General features: G+C 40.2%; 1 protein-coding gene across 1 annotated transcript in view; it reads left to right on the top strand.

The window, feature by feature from the left end:
- Positions 1-22,066, top strand: part of zmat4a (zinc finger, matrin-type 4a) — a 153,451-nt gene that overhangs the window by 34,608 nt on the left and 96,777 nt on the right. Inside the window, exon 3 of the mRNA XM_053421814.1 lies at positions 14,992-15,081. Within this exon, the coding sequence (XP_053277789.1) occupies positions 14,992-15,081 (90 nt within the window). The remainder of the gene's footprint in view (positions 1-14,991; positions 15,082-22,066) is intronic.

Raw genomic sequence — 22,066 nt, forward strand, 5'->3', positions numbered from 1 at the left:
TAGAGAAAATTATTTTATTTTAGACTTTATTATTACATTTGACAGCTTTAGTTCCTTTTAAAAATGACCATTTCAAAGAATAGGAAATTGAACAAGCTGTTAAAACACATTATAATACATCTGTGTTGTAGTCATGCGCATAAACCCATGAAACCACAACTTTTGTCATTTTGTCAGAAAATTACATTGATTTTATTACCTTTAGTTAAGGCTGTTTTTTCTACTTATTATGCCATATGTACCATACTGACGAGACTGGCATTTTTATAATATTTGTTAGTTGGTTGGTTTGTTTTTTAGTTTATCAGCCGGATTACACAAAAGCTCCTTAACGGATTTCCACAAAACTTGGTTGTAGGATGGGACATCAGCCAAGAGAGAACCCATTCGATTTTTGGTGCTGTCACTTTCTTTAATATTGTGATTTTTTAGGATTGTACAGGGAATAATGCATGAATCTTGGTAAAAACTTTTACACCCCTTAAGAAGACTGATGTCTTTGAGGATTTGCAATTTGGTGCAGCTTGATGGGAGATAAAGGGTACTCTTGGCCCTTGGCAGAAGTATGCGTTCTACTGAGTACCATTCTAGTAAGAAATTAATTATTCTGTTCCAGAAACTCAGAAGTGTGGAAGATCAAGGTGGAAAGGACAGATCAAATGAAAATATTTGAAAAAATGATGTACAGGAATGTAAAAAAAAAAATCCCAGAATACGAAAAAGTAAAAGTGAAAAATGATTATTATAACTATTTTACCTACGTCTTTAGTGAGCAAGTCATTCTACTTTCTGAGCCTCAGTTTGTGGTTTGTGAAGGCTGGTCTCTGAAATGCAGTTTTCACTTTGTATTGCAGTGTTCACACATGGTTTTCGTCAGTTCTACTTTGATGAGAAATCATATTGAAATCTTGTGATGGAAAGATGAACAAAAGCTCTCTAAGCTCTGGGGAATGGGAATGAGATACAATATGAGGAGCTGTCAGAGAAAAAAACCAATGAAGTGAAAAGTCCTTGGGCGTAGTGGGGAGACATTGTGCTTACGGTATCATAATATATTTACTCTTTACAGATGTTTCTGACTTTGCTCCATTTCCTAGAAATATCCAAAGAGCTTAACTGCAGCTATTTCATGGTATGATCATGGATAGACAGGTAGAAGTAGCCCTGTGCATTCACTGAGAAGGATGTTATGTTTCTACAGCTCTGCAGGTGACATTGTGTTTGAAGTAAACGTGCCACTGAGGAAGCATCCATATGATGCAAGTTCCCTGGAAGCCAGTGAAGTGGATGTGTTTGTGCTTTCTAATGTGGGATGTTGTGTAAAACCGACGGCATGTTGCCTTTGATCTCAAGGGATTTTGTTTGTGGTCGATATACCGTGCTTTCAGTGGGATTTTGAGGATTGACTGCCTGGCCTACTTTTGTGACAGCGTTTTCTCAGCTGTCTCAGGGTTTCCTCCCTGATCTGCTAAGCAAAGAAGATTTAGTTTCAATTTTAGAAAAGAGGCAAAACATAAGAAAAATTGCAAATCCATCAAATTATCATTTGAAGTTCTAAATTTCTTGTAAAAGTATTGCTGCTGCTGCTTATTCACACCATACTGTGTATATAGTGAAATATAAAGATTGTCCAGTGGGGCTTATTTCAGGTGCTTGGCAGATATTAGGCTGACAAATATAAGAACAAAAATAAAAAAATATTTGAAATGAGAGGTTGCGGATCAATATATGTGACTCTCCCAATGCAACCAGTAGGAAGAGTGTCGGTTGTGCTGATGGATATGTCTATTCCATCTTCAGCTCAGCAGGACCACTGATGTTCCGGCACCAAGCCACTCCCCATAGTCCTCTTCGTTTCCAATGCCTCATTTTCTAGTTGTGACAATTCTTTCTTAAAGTTTCCTTAAAAACAATTTCTTAAACAGTGCAGCTTACGTAAGGTCTTTCCTCCTGTTTATTATGGTTGCTCATGTGAGGTTCTGTCCAAACCAAAGGGATGAAAGGAGAAAGAGATCTGAAGCTGCTGAGTGCATCTCCTGCTCCCTGCTGTTCAGGAGACAGTTTGTATGTCACCAGTGTTTACCACAGGTTAGGGACAACTGACTCTTGGTCATTAATCATTTCTCCTGTCTACATGATGCCCCAGGAGCACTGTACGACCTGCTGTCAATACACACACCCAGACGCCTTTGAATTTAGATTTCTAAACTGCGGTACAATAAACAGCAACAGGAAATCTATTTTAGACTGAAAGAGAGATATTTTAGTAGCTCTTAAATTAGATTTGGTGTGTTGTAAATGCTGCCTCACTGTTGATTCGTTGTGCCTCTGGGCAAGTATGGTGTAAAATGTCAACTCAGGCTTATTTATAAAACACTTAACAACTAGAGATGACCCACATGCCGTACAATAAAAGATGAATGGAAGTACAGGAATGCAATCAAATCAAATCAAATACAAAGTATATACACACATGCTATACATACTTTCCCATGCTACAGATTCGAACAATAATAATATCAAAATATATATATAAACTCAGCATTTCCACAGAGTTGTATATTTTAGGTCCCAACATTTTCAAGTAAGAGACACAGAGACACTGGCTGTGTGTCATGGCTATCTGTGGTATTAACAATCTAAGTCTGAGTCATCCAAAAAGTAGACAGTGAACTATTTTTAAAGTAAATATGAGTTTGACCTGTGTAGTGGATAACACAATACAGACTAGATGAAATAGTTAATGGAAGAAAATAGACCAAACACCGGAGACCATCAAAACTGAATTAGGTGTCTGCCCACTGTGGCAGTGACAGATGGCTTCTGAATTTCCTCCGGTATATAGTTACAATGCAATACCTCCTGAAAACCATTCAAAGTGAGATGTGATCCATTTGTATTGAACTAGGAATTATCATGTGTTCACCAGCCTTAGTCATCATATCGGAGTGTAACGGTGTTTTACGGCTTTAAGTGAAAAGCAGCAAACTGTTTTCACAGCTATTGTAGAGAGGGAAGAATAGTGGATCAGGAAACAGTGAGGCTGCTCTCTGTTGCAAGAAGGTAACAGTAGTGCACAGTAGAAGTTCAGCTAAAGTACAAACCAACATGACCTCCATGGTGCTCATGAGCTACAGGATACTTCTAAGAACTGAAAATAGCATTATGCTTCCTCTCTTGACCCCTGCCTGACCACTAATGTTGAACACACACTTTCCGTCTCCCTAACAAGAGCATCACAGGTCAGTGGAACACCTGCAGTCAGTGCTGCAAATGTAACAACAAATCACACAGTAGCACAGTTCAAGCATGAGAGACTTATACTGTACTGTTCCTCTTCCTTGTTGTCTTGGCTGCAATATTCAGCTGCTTTTTACCTCCTTGAATTATGTTGTTGCTGCATATGAACGTTGTTATTCCCAATGCAAGTCTCTGTGTTAAATTCAAATTGTAAAATGTATATTAGGGAACACATATTAACGATCAACTACGTGCTTTTTAGCATAATGGTTAATATAAAGTCTTTCCATTCTAATCTGTATGGTATTTTGTGTTTTAGTTTGTGTCAAAGTTAAGGTGTCTAATGTTGTTGAGAAATCCTGGGCAGTTGATACCATCTGAGCGGGTTCTCTCTGCCATGGCTTTAACAGTTAACAGATTGTCACCACAACAAGTGAACATGTTGCTGTTTCTGAATCAAAAACAGTTAACAAACTCTCCACTATGCTGAGGACTGAAGTATGCCTGGCCTGTTTATGATGGTTGATTATTGTGATTGCTGAACATACACGTAGTTAACTGTCACAGGCACAGGAGTTCCCACATGAGAATCCTATGCTATTCTACCTTCGTGCCAATGATAGTAAAAACTTTGTGGATACTTTATGGGAGGGATTTTCTGCTTCCAATTGCCAGTGTGACAGTTCAATTAGAAAGTTCAGAATGCACATTCATAGTTATAACCCAATTGTTTCAATGGCCACAACTAGCTCTGCCAATGTTCCAGCAGCTGAGGTGATGCATAGAAAAAAAAGATCACCTCATCTTCTCTCCTAATGTTTCTGTTTCAGAGTTCACATGATTGGTCATTACTGATTCTTACTGCTAATATTACTACCGCTAACAAAGGGTCTGGTTTGTTCTGATGACTATGATCACAAAAGTTGCAAAGAAAAACAATTGTTGGTCGTGTCTATTTGTGTTTGTCCTAAGCGTCTGCAGCCATGCTGACAGCTCTATTTAGCTGTAGCTTAAGACTTTCAGCATACTTGTTGTGACAATGCCACCATGTTGGCGTAGAGCAGATAATGTTTTCCAAGTTGGCTTATCGTGTAGCAATCTAACAATTGCTAATCAGCCATACAAATATAGCACTGCTGATGCTGATAGGATAATCTTATATCTATTGATTATAGACATTTTTTCCAGTAGCTGACATAGTCAAGAAAATTGCCATCGACCCATTGTAGCAGCAACAAAAAAATAAAAATCGTATTCACATATATAAAAAAAAACAACAGTGGATACTGTATGACAAACAAACTCTCAACATGGAAACTGAAGATTAGAAAATATAGATATATTCTATAAAAAGAAGCATTGATTGATTGATGGTTCAATAGATGCAGTCCATGTCACAATTTGAGCCTCCTCTCATTAACCTTTATTCAAATTTCTCTAGGGAGACCTGTTCTGTAAAGACTGTTTATCATTACAACTGTATTCAGACAAAGCCAATTAACTTGAAATCATCACAGCTTTCCGATGGCTTTTATCAGGTACATATTCTGCAGACTCATAATGTTGGGCAACAGCTGAACCAGCCTTGTTTCTCTGCTGCTTTATTTTGAAAAGCTTCGGCAAAACTTTGATTCATTTTGTGCGGGAATCCTTGGAGGTATTTTCAGGAAAACACACTGTAGTACCCTGACACAAAAAGACTGCATTAGGCTTCTTTTATGATGTAAACCGGTGATGACTCAGGAGATAATGCCTGTAAGAAAATGGACTGCAGTACTTATTCCAGGGTTTCATATAGTGGAGGGGACAACAACACACAGTAACAGTGCAGAGCCCTTGGCTAACGGGTAAGCACAGAAAACCTCTGTCTTAACCAAGCTAAGAGACACAGCACAGGCTGGGTCCTGAGCATCTCTGAGTTTACCTGACCTCTGTCACAATCGCTTCTATCTGTCTTTCTATAATTAGAGGGGCTCAGTGAGGCTGCCAGCACTCAGCTGCTGGTCTAGTGCACATCACAAAACACTCAGGGCTGTGTTTGGGTAAAAGGCTCCAGAAATTACCAGGAAGGTAGCGAGGAGCCTCCACTGTACAACAGGCATCCACCTGAGGCACTTAGTGCTGTGATGAGTGGAGACAGTATCAATGGTGCTGGCCTAGTCCTTCAAGGCCCAGCAGGCAACATGGAATGAGGGGTTTTACTGAATATGTTCAAATCTTACTTACTTAAGACAATTAAAAATCCTTTTTTCATCACAACTACATTTGTTTTTGTGCAATTTAAGGGTCTGCTTTCCTGATATTTGTGATATAAAAGGTTTGCTAATGTCAAGATGAGGGCCACAACAAGTAGTCATCTTCAGCTATTTTCGATCAACTCAACCAAAATGGCCCAATACATGATTCTCAGTTTTTGACACGTGAGGATTTTATGCTTTGTTTGTCATATATGACATTTAGATTGGATATTTGGATTGAGGGCAGAATGCTGAATGAAACTAGCTATTTGATACGCTTTGATTTGTAGAGTAATGGAAGATAACCATAAACTCAACACTAATGGAGATCAGATAGCACATTAATGGCCCGAGCTGTGAAGCATCAGGAGCCAAAATTACATCTGCTGCACCAGTTGTTCATTTTATCCTGAGCAGTGTGTCAACCAATCAACATATGTGTTGCCGTCATCATTTTATTATTGAGAACTTACCCATATTGTGGTCTGTAATAGACATGGATATTCTGCACGATAAGCTCAAAGACTGCTGCTGCCATTTGATACACATCTTGATCTTCTGGAAGGGGAAGCTTTACTGTTTTTCTATCTGAGTATTGGTTCCCCAATTGACTATTCTACATATTGGTAATAACATATTTTACATATTTATATTTCTTAAATCCGAAACAACTGTATATTTTAATGTACGGGGATTAAATGTCACACTGCACTGATAAATGCAGTAGAAGAACAGCTCACAGTTGGAGATCCTCTTTAAAATATGAGGATGCTTCTCTGGAGCTGAAAAGGATTATGTGATTATTATTTATTGTAACTGATTAAAATCACCCCACCTCCCTTTGAGTAAGAAACGCAGTGTTCTGTGACGTTTACCATTAGGAGAGCAGTGGGCTCCTCAATGAAACTAATTATCATTCAAAATATTTCAATAAAACTGTCACTATTGGAGGAGAGCTGTATTGGATTCATTTAACCTGCATGTTCAACATTTCTCTCTGCACACAAACAGTATGTATGCTCAGCCATAAATTCACCCTGTAGCCGAGTCGGGAAAGATAATGACCTGTTTCTGTTCAGAGTCCAGAGTTAGGTTTGTCTCTAATAAGTCAACTTCTCTGATACAGAGCATTTCAAGTTATGCTACACTTTTTCTTCATAATGTCACTCATCGTAGGACAGCATGAGAAGTGTAAAAAATGTCTTGTCTAAATACGCTTCAGATTGGCTTCCCCTATTTACCCTTTCACCTTATTTTTTGCAGAATTATATGGAAAAATTTGATATTTTTGTTGACCTTGACTTTTGACTCATCTCTCTATCTCTTTCTATCTATCTCTTTCACTCTCTCTCACTCAAACATACACACACACACATATTCTGATAATGGCAATATATATTGACCTTGACGTTCACATTCTGAGGACACTGTTATCTTGTCAAACTCTTACGCCAACGCCAGCAGATTTGTTTTAATTTCACAGGAGTCTTAAAAGTGACACCAAGCAGTTTTGGTCTCTGGACATTTGAAGGTTTGACCCTCTGCAGCAGCACCTGGTCTCATTTGCATATCAGCATTTGGATTTTCAGATTGATATGTCAATCAAAGACTCTCTGCAGTGGCATACGTGGATCAGGTTCACAGCAGTTTTGACACAATCACAGAAACTAAAGTTTCTACATGACAGTGAAACCGACTGCAGGATTGTATATTTTACATGGTCGACCTTTACAACAGTGTGCAGCGACTGCATAGTCAAACAAATTGTTGTTCAGCTAATGCTCAGTAAACAGGGGATGCTGCCAACATCATTTATTATACCGAAAAATGGACATCCCACTCTGCAGGTAGAGAATAAAGTAAATGATGCTAAACCACATCATCAGGACATTTACAGTGAATGATTTTGAGCAGTCTGTTTTAATGGGCAGTTTGTCAACCACCTGACTGGATTGTTGGCTGTTTCTTTGTTCTGCACCAGGCGTCTGTGACCTGATAAGAAACCCTGTTAACTGGGCTGATAAGACTCCTCCTGTTTGCTGCAGCACAGGCCCTGGATTTGATCTTATATATCCCCAGGCAGACCCACCATGGTTTCTCACAATCTCTTAACAGATGAACAATTTGATTTATTTGTCCGGTGAATGGTGTTTCCTTTTTAAAGAGATAATGATCTATGACTGCGTTATCTTTAGGTTTGTCTTGTTGCCATGACAAGGTTTGTCTCTGAGAAAGTGAGGGATGATGCATACCATGCAAGCAGAGAGGATATGCCCCATTCAGACAATGTTCCTTGTTTTATTTTGTAAAAATGCCAGGAGTGAGCCATGTAGTAGGTGGTTGGTATTTTTTAAGAATTAAATACAGCCTCTCACAGCTAATGACGGAGCATCGACTGTAGGAGGTGTGGCCTCGTGGCTGTAGTGTGTGATGTGGAGGGTCAGGGGACAGGGGGAGGGGGGGTTAACATCCGCCCTCTGTCACATCTTGTTAGGCTCTGGATACAGCTCAGGGGGCCTCTTGTGTTGTCCTTTAAATTAACATCATATCATACCAACAACAATCTGTGTGATTCTGAACAACAAAAAGCAGAGTTAAAAGCTCTGGCTCTGGCAGCTGTACTTTGTAAAGAAAAAAGGAAGTTTAAATAGAACAGTTTAAACAATTGTTGTGTTTTAATGCAGATATGTCTGCTAGCACATTGTGTTCACACTTATTTATAAGGGTAGTGTGTGAATTTATTTTGTTTGCCTTAAATCAGTAGGGCATTGTGCACTTGTCGGATGCCAAAATATCTAAAGGCTGCTTTGTTTGCTTGAGCTAAAATTTAAGTTTTAATTTCTCCTCTGTGTCATATTGATGATTTTAACCATCAATTACATGTCATTACATGTCATTTGGCGGAGTCTTTTATCCAAAGCGTCTTACAGTTAGTGCATTCAACATCTATGAGGGGTCATTTAGGGGTTCAGTATATTGCCCAAGGACACTTCGGCAAGCAGATGGTGAAGACTGAGGATCCAACCACCGACCTCCTGATTGGGGGATAACCACCATCCATCCATCCATCCATCTATCCATCAATCATCCACTGCGTATCCACTGAGAGTTGCAAGGGGAGCTTGAGCCAATCTCATCTGACATTGGCCAAGAGGCAGCGTACATTGCTAGCATATCCCAGGGCCAACATACAGAGACAATTCACCTAGCCCCAGTCTGAATGTTTTTGGACTGTGGGAGGAAGATGGTGTACGCGGACAAAACCCACACAGACACAGGGAGATCATGCAAACTCCATGTAATCATAACACTTGCAGCTAAAGTCCAGTACTTGTAGGGGTCATATTTGAAAAGAAGAATCAAGGGGCTGCATCTCATCAATGACCTATATGCACGTTCAGTCTGGAGCACTTTTTCAGGCAGCTGTTTAGATGAGAGTGTGCACTCATTTATTCCCTATGATGTCTCCCTCACTTATTATTTATACCTCTGAAGATCAGTTTTATATGAGTGACTAAAGCATTTGTCCCCAAATAGTACCCTGCACCCTGGCTGCTCAGCTCAGTGAAGAAGCCATGTAGTATGGACTAACATATGGCAAATACTTTTGAAACTTTGAAAAATATTGTGGAATTCTCCATTAGGTTTCACTCAAACTATCCCAGTCTGCAGTGCGTTTCCCTCATCCTCCTGTCTCTCCATCCTCTGTTCCTCCCCTTCATCTCCTGAGACCGGCCTCAGACTTTCCTTAATGTTACTATTCACCTCTTGTCATTACTTATTTCAGCTCCTTTGTCTCCAGTACTTGTGGGATCATGTGTTTTATTACTGCTTTGGGTCATATCTGTTTCAAACTTCTTTGACTTTCTTTGTCAAATCATCTGCATGTTTATTTTAATTAGATTAGATTAGATTAGATTAACTTTATTGTCATTACACAGCACAGGCACGATGCATAAGAATTAGGTGGGTCTAACTAGAAGGGCAATCAGCAATTATATAAATGTATGATATACAACGTATGTAACAGTATATACAGAGCTGCTATCGGAAGGGTAAGCTATGGGAAGATTAAGTTATGGGAGCAGTTAAGAAGGATGGGTTGGATATGGGAACAGTTAAATATGGGGAGGTAATGGAGAGGTTATATATGTGCAGTGGAAGTAATAAAAAATACACTAAGAGGTATATTCACATGTTCATATGTTCATATGCACAGCCAATTATTCTAAGACCAGTAATAACATTTTTCATTTGATCGTGATAATACTGGCGGATCCTGTATCGTGTTGACATGTGATAGTGGTGAACCACGATCGAGGTGGCAGTTGATGGTGGATCCGGATGGCGGCAGTGGATCATGATTGTGGATGATGGTGGCATCCGATCGTGATGGTGGATCCTGATCGTGGTGGCTGCTGACCGTGAACTATGATTACAACATCGTTCTGATGTTCTCCATTACACGTGGCATCTTTTGCACTTCTGTCCGTCCTGGGAGGGGGATCCCTCACATGTGGCTCTCTCTGAGGTTTTTACGTTCTTTTTTTTTGGTAGTATTTCCTTACTCTTGTTCAGGGTTAAGGGCAGAGGATGTCACACCTTCTTAAAGCCCATGAGACAAATTGTTATGTATGAATATGGGCAATACAAATACAGTTTGATTGATTGATTATAACAGGAGTGACAGGATGGGCTAGTCAGTGTGAGACAGCAATGACTTCTTTGTTAAAAGGCTGACAGCTGAGGGGAAGAAGCTGGCACCAGCTCCAGAGCGGGTGCCACGGTGGAGAGTAATCAGTCCAAGGTTGGGGTGAGAGGCGGAAGGGAGTATGGTCTCCCTCTCTGCAGTGATTTCTGGTCCTTGGTGGTGCAGTTGCCGTACCAAACCGGGATGCAGGTGGTGAGGATGCTCTCTATGGTGCTGCGGTAAAAGGCAATCAAAGGATCTTCACTGAACCTACCTGCTTATACAATTTAAATCTGAATATAAATGAATGACCTACAGCCTTCCATCAGCTGCTCCATTAGTTAGTGTCTCAAAAGGTTCTCGTCTGGCTTATCTGCCTGTACAGTGTTTCCTACTGGTTTCTTCAGTTTCTGATTTCTTTGTGACATTCTGCTTGTTGTGGCCCATTTCCTCCAAATCATCACACCGTATAAATGTCCAGACCTTTTTCTAATTAGGATATGAATAAGAGGTGGGCGTCTAGGCAGTATACACCATGTTGATCAGTGTAAACAGCATCACCGTAGAAATCTGTCTGAGAATGACATATTGACACATAATCTTGGATTGTAATGTGCATTAAATTCAGTTCATTTTACTTTGACATGAAAATCAACTTGCAAACACTTTAAACCTGTTAAATAGAGCAGGTAAATGAACACAAGTAAAGTGGTCATATGGACGTGTTGTCTGTATGTTTAAATTTTTTTGCGAGTGTGTGATTGTCATTACAAACAATTGAAATACCATATACCTGTTTTTTATTGATCTACAGATTGGCTCTTTTCACATTGGCACTGTCAAATCAAACAGATTTTTTATCAATATTTGGCCAATATGAATCACATGTTACTCCAGCTTACCTCACATATGTAAGACATGCCCACTGAGCTCCGCTACATCTCTACAGTTCCCTGCTCTTCTTGCAGGTTTGAAAGATGCGTGCAACTCTACAGATTTAACAGTTAGTAAAGTATGAGGGAGGAGGAAACCAGGGACCTGTCGGCGGAAAGTAGAGCCAAGATAAAAACTCCCACATGAATGGCATCAGCTTTCCAAATCACACTTTCATCAACATTTCAAATGAACCAGTTATGGAACATGCTCGTCATGGCTTCTTTTTCATTTTTTATTTTCAGTCACACATTGTCAGATGAAAAACAATATCTCTTGTTTACAGATGATAGTCTATCATTGGTCAGCTACAATCGCACATTGTGTATCAATTAGGTTGTTTTATAGTTTTCATTGACTCAAGTGACAATTACCTCACAACCTTGACACACTTCACAAACACACAAGCTGACAGTGACCACAACAAACTAGTGGGTGAGTTGGTATTGTTTTTAAAAAATATATGAAAAGTATTTAGTCTAGTCTTGTTGCAGGTCAGGTCGTCCTGTTGACATTTGTGGTTTTAACTGGTAACTGCTAAACAGTATGATCTATAATATCATGAAGGTAACCGGGCACTTGAAGAACGTATCCCGCCCGAGAATTTTATTCTCAGCTATTGAATCATGTAGATAGCATAGGTTTGCTTTGTGGACTATTAACAGCAGCCTTTAATTGTTAGAAATCCCTGAAAAAGAGATGGTGGAATATACTCTAATGGATGTTGAGTTATTCAGCCGGTTGACATGCATCTGAAACAAAAGTGGAAACAGGTTGATAACATGATCTGCCGACCAGCAGCTCTACAGCTCACTGAGTTATCTGGACCAAAACCAAAGTGCTCTTTGGACCTTGTGATTTACAGGATTTATGTGCAGGAATGTGTCTCGACATGGAGCAAGTGAGTCTCTATTGCCAGCCAAGAAAAAATCTGCTACACAACACAATTTTTTATGTCCATTCATTAGTTTTATCTTATCAATTAGTGAGTGTTAGAGGCGCTGGATGGCTCCCCCTGTTTCCAGCCCTTGGAGAAAAAATTAATAAATTCCCAAAATATCAGATAATTTATTTTCGTTACAGCATACCTACAATACCAGACTGTGGTTTCTAATGTTTATTGCCTTGATGCAAGGCAGAGTGCAGGAGCAATACTTGCATACAGCACGTCCTACTTGGTAATTAGGAGGTTCTGAAAATAAAGAAATTACATGTTATTAAGATTAAAATAAAGACAGCATGCAAACATGGTGTACAGAGTGTAGCCTCACTTCTGGAATGTCTTAATCTAGTGAAATGGAGACTGTCCGTGCAGATCAGAGCTGGAAGTGTTTGCGTTGCAGAAACACACCTCTGCTGCAAAGAAGAGATCTTACATCAGAGGGGAGAAAAATACACTTTGGGGTGCCATAACAAATAATGCACCTGAACACCAGAAGTGCGATTGATTGCAGCTTGGAAAAATCACGATCCTGAAATGATTTCAGGGGGTGAATCACAGCCCAGCCTGCTGCACAGATAATGCCTGTGTAATGTGGAAGCTATCTGCAGTGACCTCACTGGAGATTGATGTCAAACTCCAGTTGATTGTCTTGTTCCGGTGCTGCACGAATGGAAAATGTGCAATAGTATTTTCCTCATAAAGACCATCCCTTATGCCCATAGAGATATTGCTCATATTTTTAACAGCGAGAACCACAGTTTGAACAGAGCAAAGCTGATTGTGTGATTGTATAAAAAAGTGCTGTGATGTATTTTACTCTGCTGGTTATTTACTTGTGAGATGGAGAAAAAAATCTACATTTCAAATACTTACATTTTCTTTATTCACTGACTTTGAAATATCTCTGCTGCTGCTGCAGTATAGGTTATATTTAAACAGTAATACAATATGAATAGAATCCCACTTTCCCCAAATAATGAGTAACAATAATAGTGTTTTTACATAATGGCATATGGGCTTTGCTCTTTTCCATTTGAGCAAAGTGTTATCTCCGTTTCCCTCTTTTTTTGAAAACACTGCCTGTCTTTTTTTGGAAAGGAGGTGATCCAAACAGAACAGATTTTAATGAAAAGTGCGCTTCACAAATTTACGTGTGTCCTTCATGCTTTTCAAGCTTGATCCCCCCCCCCCCCCCCCCCCCACAAAGAAATGACGGAGCTACTTTATCTCTGTCAGGAAACCAGACAGGCAGGACAAATAGATTCCTGCAGCCTGGCTCTCACCCCTGACCAGCCAGGATGGGTTTGTCTGTCGTGTTCTTATGAAGAGAACCAGTGGCTGGCCTCCTGCCTGACGGAGGCTACCTGTCCAAGCTGCACCTTACCTCCCTTGTACAGTAACTACTGTATAAACTCTTCGGTGGTGGAGCAGATGCAGCCTCAGACATCTCTTCTCTTTTCTTGTTGAAACTCATTTCTGCACCTCACATCAATGCACTGGTCAGTTATCTATATTCTGTTTCATTTTTTTCCAACAAATGTATTAAATACCCCTGGATAATAATAATTAAATAAAACAGACCACATTGGCTTCTTAAAACGTCCTTCGTGGAATATTTATGGAGAAAAACTGAAAAGGGAGAGTGATGAAGGTCGCTGGTACAATTAGAATATGTCCTCGTATTTCCTGGTTGCGTGATTCAGAATCAATTAATATATGTCCTTCAACTTATATATATATATATAAGTTGCAAAAGAAAACAATGTCATCTGTTTACCATTCATTCATAGTTTGCGTCCGGCTGATTAATTTCAGGCTGATATTTATCCTCTTTGAGCTCTGATTTTGGTCTCCACCTGCTCCTGAGGGAAATATCTGGCTTGTCCAGCTGCTAAGTGCTCCACTAATTTCCCCCAAATACTCTCTAACTCCATCTGTCTGCTTTTAGTGTTAAGCAGGATAATGTAAAGTAAGACTTTGCTGCTACGGCAAAAAATTATGCTATATGCGGTGAACCAGGCCAATAAAGTTGTGCTCTGAATAGCTTAACGCTGAGCTGAAACTCACTATAAAACTCCGTAAATCCGGGAAGAGCTGCAGATTCAGATCACTGAAATCTTTCCTCTCATTGTCACATAGTTTAAATGTTTTCTTTTGGTGCAGTGTTACTAAGAATAGTAATTAGACAGTTTAAGAAATTGATGATACCTGATGATTCCCTTGCACAATGATTCAGCAAAAACACTGATGTTAATTGCCACATGAATCTTAGTCCCTGCAGTGCACAGAAAATTAGAGCTGTTAGAAAATGTAGTATTTATTAGTATTTGTGTGCCTGTGAATGAGGGCAACTGCATTTCATATTAAATCACCTTTCTTGCTGTTTAGGTAAATCAAAGTGAAGGATCTGATGGCAATTTATTTCTGAAACCAAAATTTATGCTTTACACAGTATCTCGCCTTGTTCGTCCCAACCTGCTGACAAGGCCGACTTTGTGGTGGTATTTTCTGAACAAAGTCAACAAAGTCGAGTCCTTCTAAGATTTAATTTGGCACCTGCAGAAAGACTCATCACGTCCATGAGATGTGAAAATGAACAAGGTGAAGATGGAACACCCAGTGATTTATAATGCCTGGCTCTCACAACCACTTCAGGTCATTTTGCTGCCCTCTCATTGGATGTGCAGTCAACTGCTGGTTCGTCAAGTATGTCATGGAAAGATTGAGGAGAATACTGTGTCAGAGGAAAAGACCTGTAACTCTTTAAGATAAGGCTTAACAAAGAAATTAATTCCACAAAACGTTCTAATATAGAAGTAAAAGACATCATAGATTCCAATATTCCTCCCGTATGCATCTGCTGCACCCTGAGGAGAACATGTGAAAATGGAAATAAAACCCTTATTTCTCCTCCATAATGTTTGTTTTCCTCCGTTTCTCTCCTGCAGAGTCGGAAACACGCCAACAAAGTGCGGCTGTATTACATGCTACATCCTGTGGATGGAGGCTGCCCTGCCAAGAAGCTCAGAACAGACAATGTAAGTCCTGTGTGAATTCTAATTCTGAGTGCAACCTGTATTTGCTTTCCCCAACGAGACACCCTAAGCCCGGCCCCCACTCCCTCTGTTTTGGAATAGCTGACAGATAAACAGTATTGCCATATATCTACACCAATGGACAATGTGACAGTGACGGCGTTGCGGTTGGATGCGAGGGGACGCCAACCTTTCATCAAACACAAAGACACCTTGTGGCGTATCCAGCCCTCGCAGCCCTCCGTGTCATGTAAACTGAGAGTACATGACGTGTTTGACAGACACAATTATGTGGCCTGTCATTCCTCATTCGATAAGCTCCTGTGTGTCGTGCAGCCTCCACAGCTCGAACCAACTTCTGCTCCTCCTTGTCTCCTTCGGGGGGAAAGACACGAGAACATGGTTTTTCACGCAGATGTCATGGAGCATGTGCAGGTTTACTGTCGGTGTCAGTGTGAAAGGGGCGTTTTTCAGTCGACTCTCCTTTCGAGTGAGGCTCATGGTGATGGAGGAGGTGTGGAGAGGCCGCAGTGGGGAGGTCTCCTCTGTGTTTATTGTGAGTTAGCTATTTATCATTCTGAAAATCTGTGTTTCTAAGGCAGATAAAGACAAATCAGGGACACTGCCTCTTCCTCTCTCTGCATCAAGCAGTCCTGCTTTTCTGCTTCTGTGTCACTGTCCTCACCGTGACAACTGATCGCTCTAATCCCCCTGACTGTCTGTTTAGTCTCCTCTCCTGTTTTCCTAGCAAACAGAACTGCTCATCATATCCATCAGTTTCTACAATTCCCTTTGCCTCTTATTATCCTTTCCGTAATATCCTCCACTGTATTCCTTCCCTTTCAGTTATTTTGCTTTCTCTCTTCTTCTTACTTCTATTTTCCTTTAAAATCTTCTACTTTCCTCCATTTTCCTCTGGCGTCCTTTCCTTTACTCTACTTTCCTTTCATTTCTTTAGCTTTTTCCTCTACTTTCCTTTTCTGTAATTTCCTCTCCGTTGCTTTCCACTTTTCTATCTAACTCAGCATGCTCTATTTACCTCTGGTGTTATCTGTCTTCGGTGTCCTGCTCTCTGGTCATCTGTGTTTTCCTCAATTCATATTCATCCCTCCTCTTGTTTTTCTTCTTTTTTTTCTTGCACTTTGCTATCCTGCTCTACTTCCATTGTTTTCCTCCGTCTCATTTTCACTTCTTATCTTTCCTTCCCTTCCCCTGTTCCTTTTTTCTCCTCTTCGCTCATTTCAATTATTCTCACTTTCTTTCTTCAATACTCAAAGCTCCCTTGTTTCCATCTCATCTTCTTCTCTCTAATTCACTCTTTCCTGCTTTTACCACCCTGTCATTTTTCCTCGCCCATCTTCTATTTTCATCACTTTTTCCCACCTCACTACCTCTATCCTTCTGTTGTCTTTCCCTTCTTCTCAAACATATCAACCTCAGTTTCCTTATTTCCCTCTTGCCCTCCATTTCCTTCTTCTTTCTCTTCCCTGCTTCTCCTCTCCTCCTTTTCCATTCCTCACATTTCCTCAACAAAAGCTCTTTGTGTGACTGTTTCTTTGATGTGATTTCTTTTTTGCAATCTGCGAGGCGCTGGAGTCTTGTTCTCTACCTCCTGTCAGTGTTCTGCTGAAGCTTTTATCACTCCCACGGAAACCATGGGGATCGCAGAGATGAGTGATGAGACTGCGACGTCGGAGCAGGGACGTCACGGCTCATCATTCTTTCACTGGCTTTTGTGCGTTCCATTGCCTTCTTGTCAGCCGACACAGGTACAACATACTGTGTGACCGTTTGATACAGTCTCAGAGCGCACTCCTTCCTGTCACCAGCTGGATTTCTACTATGGATTACCTCACTGTAATAATATTTCAATTAGAATATTTATCAAGAGTTTACGGTAAACAAAAAATACCTCAAAGGTGGCTCAATGTTTCCCTGTTTTGAGAGAGAAATGATTGCTTGATTGATTTTCATTTAATCCAATCCTTTAATGAAAATCTGAATCTTTAGAGATTTCAGTAACAGACGGGACATTGTCATTGTTTTTGTTGTTGAGCTACTGGTTCAGGAGATAGAGCGGGTTGCCCACTAATCAGAGTGTAAGTGGTTGAATCCCCCTGGCTCCTCCACATGCTAAAATGTCTTCGGGCAACACACTGAACCCCAAATTGCTTGACAATATATAAGCAGTACATAAACGTGCATGAGAAGGTGAATGTTATTTGACTAGTGGCCAGTAACACTTCAGAAGCACTAAAACATCTATTTCCAATAACTACTGTTCATTCAATTATTGATGCTGGAAGAGATGCAGATTCTTTACAAAACCAAGTATGAATCAATATGTGTATAATGAAGATACAAATGACTGCCGGTACCAGCTGGTACTTAAAACATGAAGGCACTTACAGAGAATAATCACCGTCTTTGCTCTTATGGCTCTTGCTCCTCTCCACCTTTTTAATCTGATGAATATAATGAAACATTAAGCTGTTAATAACAACATACTTCCTTCAGGAATTGTTGGACTTGGACTCATGGGCCACATTCAGGGGTCCTAAAACATTAATTGAAGGTTGTGTAATGTCTGCTGGATGGAGGCAACAGCAGTTATTCTGACATGTAATAGTAGAATAGGATAGAGATTTTAGCAATACTTGTGCTAAGTATTCGCCTTTGCTTTCCTTACTGTGACATGTCAAAATATGTATGTTTAAAATAAGCAACATTAGTATAGATTTAGTTTGGTTTAATTAATTCATTTCAGTGTAATCAAAAAAAAAGAAAAATCTTATCATATCATATTGTATCATAAATATAGATGACCTCTTTTTATCCTTTCTTTCCTTAATCAAATCACATAACAAATGATTTGTACATTAATAAATAGCCATCATCATCACATGAATGTTAATTATTTAAGGTGATAGATATAATAACCCTGTTAAGAATAAGCAATACGAATGGTTCTCTTTCATAGGATTATGTTTGACAGTATGTATCATATTACTTGATCATAATTATTGATGTATAAATGTGCAGCAGTGGTTTTTTTAATAAAAAGGCAGCTTTTTAATGTAGCTGGTACAAATGTCAACATAATGTGGATTGAAATCAAAGATACAATGCTTCGCTCTGACAGATAGTGAAAGAAATCACATAAAATTGAAATATAAAGAACCAGTGCCCTTAAAATTGACCTCATATAGCACTTGAGCAAATGTTAGTATAGCCATTTTCAACCACTGCTGCAGTTAAACTCTTAGACGCCACATTGAGTGTTGATAGTAAACAAGATTCATGCAGTGTGATTCAGAACCTGGCGAAGGGCCCGAGGTGGAAGCAGTTGAACACTATGAATTGTGTTTTTTTTTCCTTCTCTGTGGCTTTCACTATTATCCCAGCTGCTCTCAGCATCAAAGCTGTTAGTGTTTTTGTGTATGGCTGTCAGGTGGAATCTGTGTCTGCTTTGTACTGCCTGTGTTAACAGGGACAGTAGGGAAATTGGTTTCAACATGGATTGGGCTGTTTTCTCAGACTCTCTGTCTGCCGCATCACTGAGCAGAAGACTTAACAGGAGAAAGGCCCCTAGTCAAGTGGTTCAGGGGAGTTCATGTCAGGTGACCTTGCTGACTTGGGTCAACTTAAAAAAAAAAGGCCATGGTGTGAGGGGAGGTTGAGCTCAGGGTTTCTGTGCAAGTGTGTGATGTAAAAGTCGGACGTGTGCTTCAACTTCATGAGAGCTACACTCAACTCTAAATAAAATATGAAGGCACATTTTGGTCAAAGTTATTAAGAGTTTGTTGCTGTCTGTTATCCTGCAGTACGAGGGGACACTAAGTCAACTGTGTATCCATCGAGACAGAAGTAAAGATATGTTCAGACAGCGATCACAAAATTCACATCAATACGACTCCCCTGAAACAGCAAATATGTATTTTCAACCAACTTACAGTGTGCATGAACAAGTGCAAGTTGCAAATATGTTGCCACTGAATGCATCAGTGGGCAGCAAGAAGGGTCTTGGTGCGAGTTTGCATGTTCTCTCCGTGTCTACGTGGGTTTTCTCCAGGTGTTTCAGCTTCCTCCCACAGTCCATACATGCAGATTGATGCTTGGTTAATTCACAACTTTAAATCATCCGTGTGAATGTTATTGTAAATGGTTGTTTCTCACTGTGTGATACACTGGCAACCCGTCCGGGGTGTCGACTTTCAGCTCCAGCCCCCCCCCCGACTTTCAAATGAGGTACAGATGATGGATGGATGGCACAGGGTGGAGACTGGGGTGGATGGAGGGTGTACAAAACCAAACCATTATGGGGCATTAGGTTTCTCACAAAAGTAAATTAGCAGGTGCTCGTATGTCAAAGAGACGATAGACAAAACTGTTAACTGACAGTCATAGTTGATGGGAGTTCATTTCCATAACTTAACTAGAATGAGACCCAATAAAGTGCATACCTCTGCCAAGGCCCAGCAGTGCCCTTTATGAAACCAAATGCACATTCACTAAATCCAGAATTTTATTTGGAGCTGCTCCAAATTGTATCATAAATCATAAATACCAGTCTCTTATAATGGCTTATAATGGTAGGTCAAAGTAAGTGTATTCTGGATCAGCCCCCTGAAGTTCTTTCTTGGGTCGTGGCCCACAATCCCAAAACATATCATGGAAACAGGAAGACTAGTTTTTGCATAATCCTGCTAACTCTCAAACAAACAGACACAAATTGTTGTCTCCCATATTGTTCTTGATGGATAAATTCAAGCTCAAAGAGAAACTCATCTAATACGATCCAGTTAGTGGCCACAAAGAGAGTGAGCCTCTTCAATCAGATAACCTGTTCTCTCAGAAATGATGTTGTAAAGAGGCTTGATTACAAACTCAGATGTGTGTCCAATCTAAACCTTAATTATCCCAGAATGAAGTTTAGAATAGACAGAGGTTGATACAGGCCTCATTTAATAATATGATTAACTGAAGGGCTGGTGTATGCATCCTAGGAGCCATGCATGTAAAAACTAAATGAAACTCATCAGAGTTATATTCAGTGCAAATGGAACAACTCGCAGATTTTTCTCCAGACTGTTTTGCATGTTTTATTCCATCCTAAAAACTAACTTTTGAGTTTATGTCTGTGACTGCAGTGGTAAACAGTAAACACATCTGTCATTCAGCATCCATCAACCCCAAATTCAGCGACTGGATGTTCCCATTGACACCTGCTGTTGACAGTGAATATATTGCTTGTAACAAGATGCCATCAACCAGGACAGCAACTGTCAAATCTGCAAATGGAGACACGCTAGCCTCGAATGCGCATTTCACAAATCAACAGCTGACATCAGCCTGCTAATGGGCACATGCATCCCTGTAGGATGGAGACAGAACCATCCCAGCGTCTTGGAGCTGGATGCAGAGGAATCTGTCAGGAGAGGAGGGCGTGAGAGCCAAGGGAGGAGTCTGCAGCCGATGGAACAGCTCCTCCGAGCCTCCCTGCTGTTCAAATTAAATCAACCTTGGGGTTAATATCAGGTCCGGGAGAAGCAGACGGCTCCTGCTTCACTGGGAGAAAGGGAGATGGGGGATGGAGAGAGAGTGAGACAGAGAACTGTATGATGCTACACGCTGCAGCTGCTGCTCAGCTTCCCTCTTCACTGTTTCCAACTTCCCGGTCTGTTCTGTGTCATCGCTTATGTATTTGGATCATGAAGATGAGTTCAGTCTCATATTTAATATTGTACAGGGTGTTCTTTAATATTTAGAAACATTTTTTTTGTGTATGTGTGCAATAAGTTGATGCAGCAGTCTTTTTTTTGGACTGTACATGTGCATTTTTGCAGGTAATGAGCCTTGAGGCTTTGGGTTGAGGAAATTGTTTTCCTACTTTTAATCAGCATAGCAATCCTTTTTGTGTTCCTGATAATATAACGGCAGTGGCAAATAGAAGTACTGCGACCTTTTCCCAACATTTCATCAATGTCAGAAAAGGCATTTCACCAGCTCTTCATTCCATTTAATATATTACTCAAAATTACCACAACAAAAACATGTGCTGAGAATACATGATGATTTGTGGTTCTGTGACTTCATATGGACCAAAGATTGTAAAAAACTAATATCATAAAAGGTGAGTATACTAAAATCAGAGAGAGAGAGAGAGAGAGAGAGAGGGGAACTGGATGAATGAATGAATGTGCAGCTCTGATACATAGACTGTAAAGAAGGACTATGCATCTCCACTTCCTCCCATTATCCAGGAATGAAGATAACATATCCCTTATACTATAGCTGCCATCTTGTCAATTAGGAGCCAGGATCTGTGCAGTAGCGAGTGGGGGATCGAGCTAAAGTCATGAGATCAACAACAGCAAGTCGGCCCCGTCGCTCATTACGTTTCACCCTATTTTTAATCACATCAAATTACAGTAAGTGTGATAAAAAATAACATACATATCTTTGAGGTGGGATCCAGCTGACTAGGTGGTCCTTCATATGTGGCCCAAGGTGAATTTGTGTTCACGTGGCCTCATGCTTCCCAGACCACCTCCGAACGGGGTCTGAGTGAACGGATCTAAGGACGTAATCAGACCTGAACTTTGTGCTGACTCCACAGATCAGACTTTAATCCCACGTGAAAGGGGTCTTTCGATGAGCCTATGACCTTCCAACAGGACAATCATTAAAGTGAGAGCTTCTCAGTCTCCTTTGGTTGATTGCAGGGTTTACAGTTAAAACTAAAATCACACAATCTAAACAATCTTTGTTTCTGTACACTGTATGTAGTTTGTCTTGGTAAAGAAGAGGTATGAAATCATTCATGACCAAATACGATGTGCGAGGAGCAGCCTCGCACATCGTCTCATTGTTCGTTTTTTTTTGTCACAATGAATCTGTGTTGGCTGCCTGGTCTGACCTTGGGCCCCTGGTAAAAGGGCACATTTTCTCTGATGGACGAGGGCTCCGCTTAAAACTCCACACATGT

The sequence above is a fragment of the Pleuronectes platessa genome, chromosome 4 (assembly GCF_947347685.1).
Source record: "Pleuronectes platessa chromosome 4, fPlePla1.1, whole genome shotgun sequence".
Classification (NCBI taxonomy): domain Eukaryota; kingdom Metazoa; phylum Chordata; class Actinopteri; order Pleuronectiformes; family Pleuronectidae; genus Pleuronectes; species Pleuronectes platessa.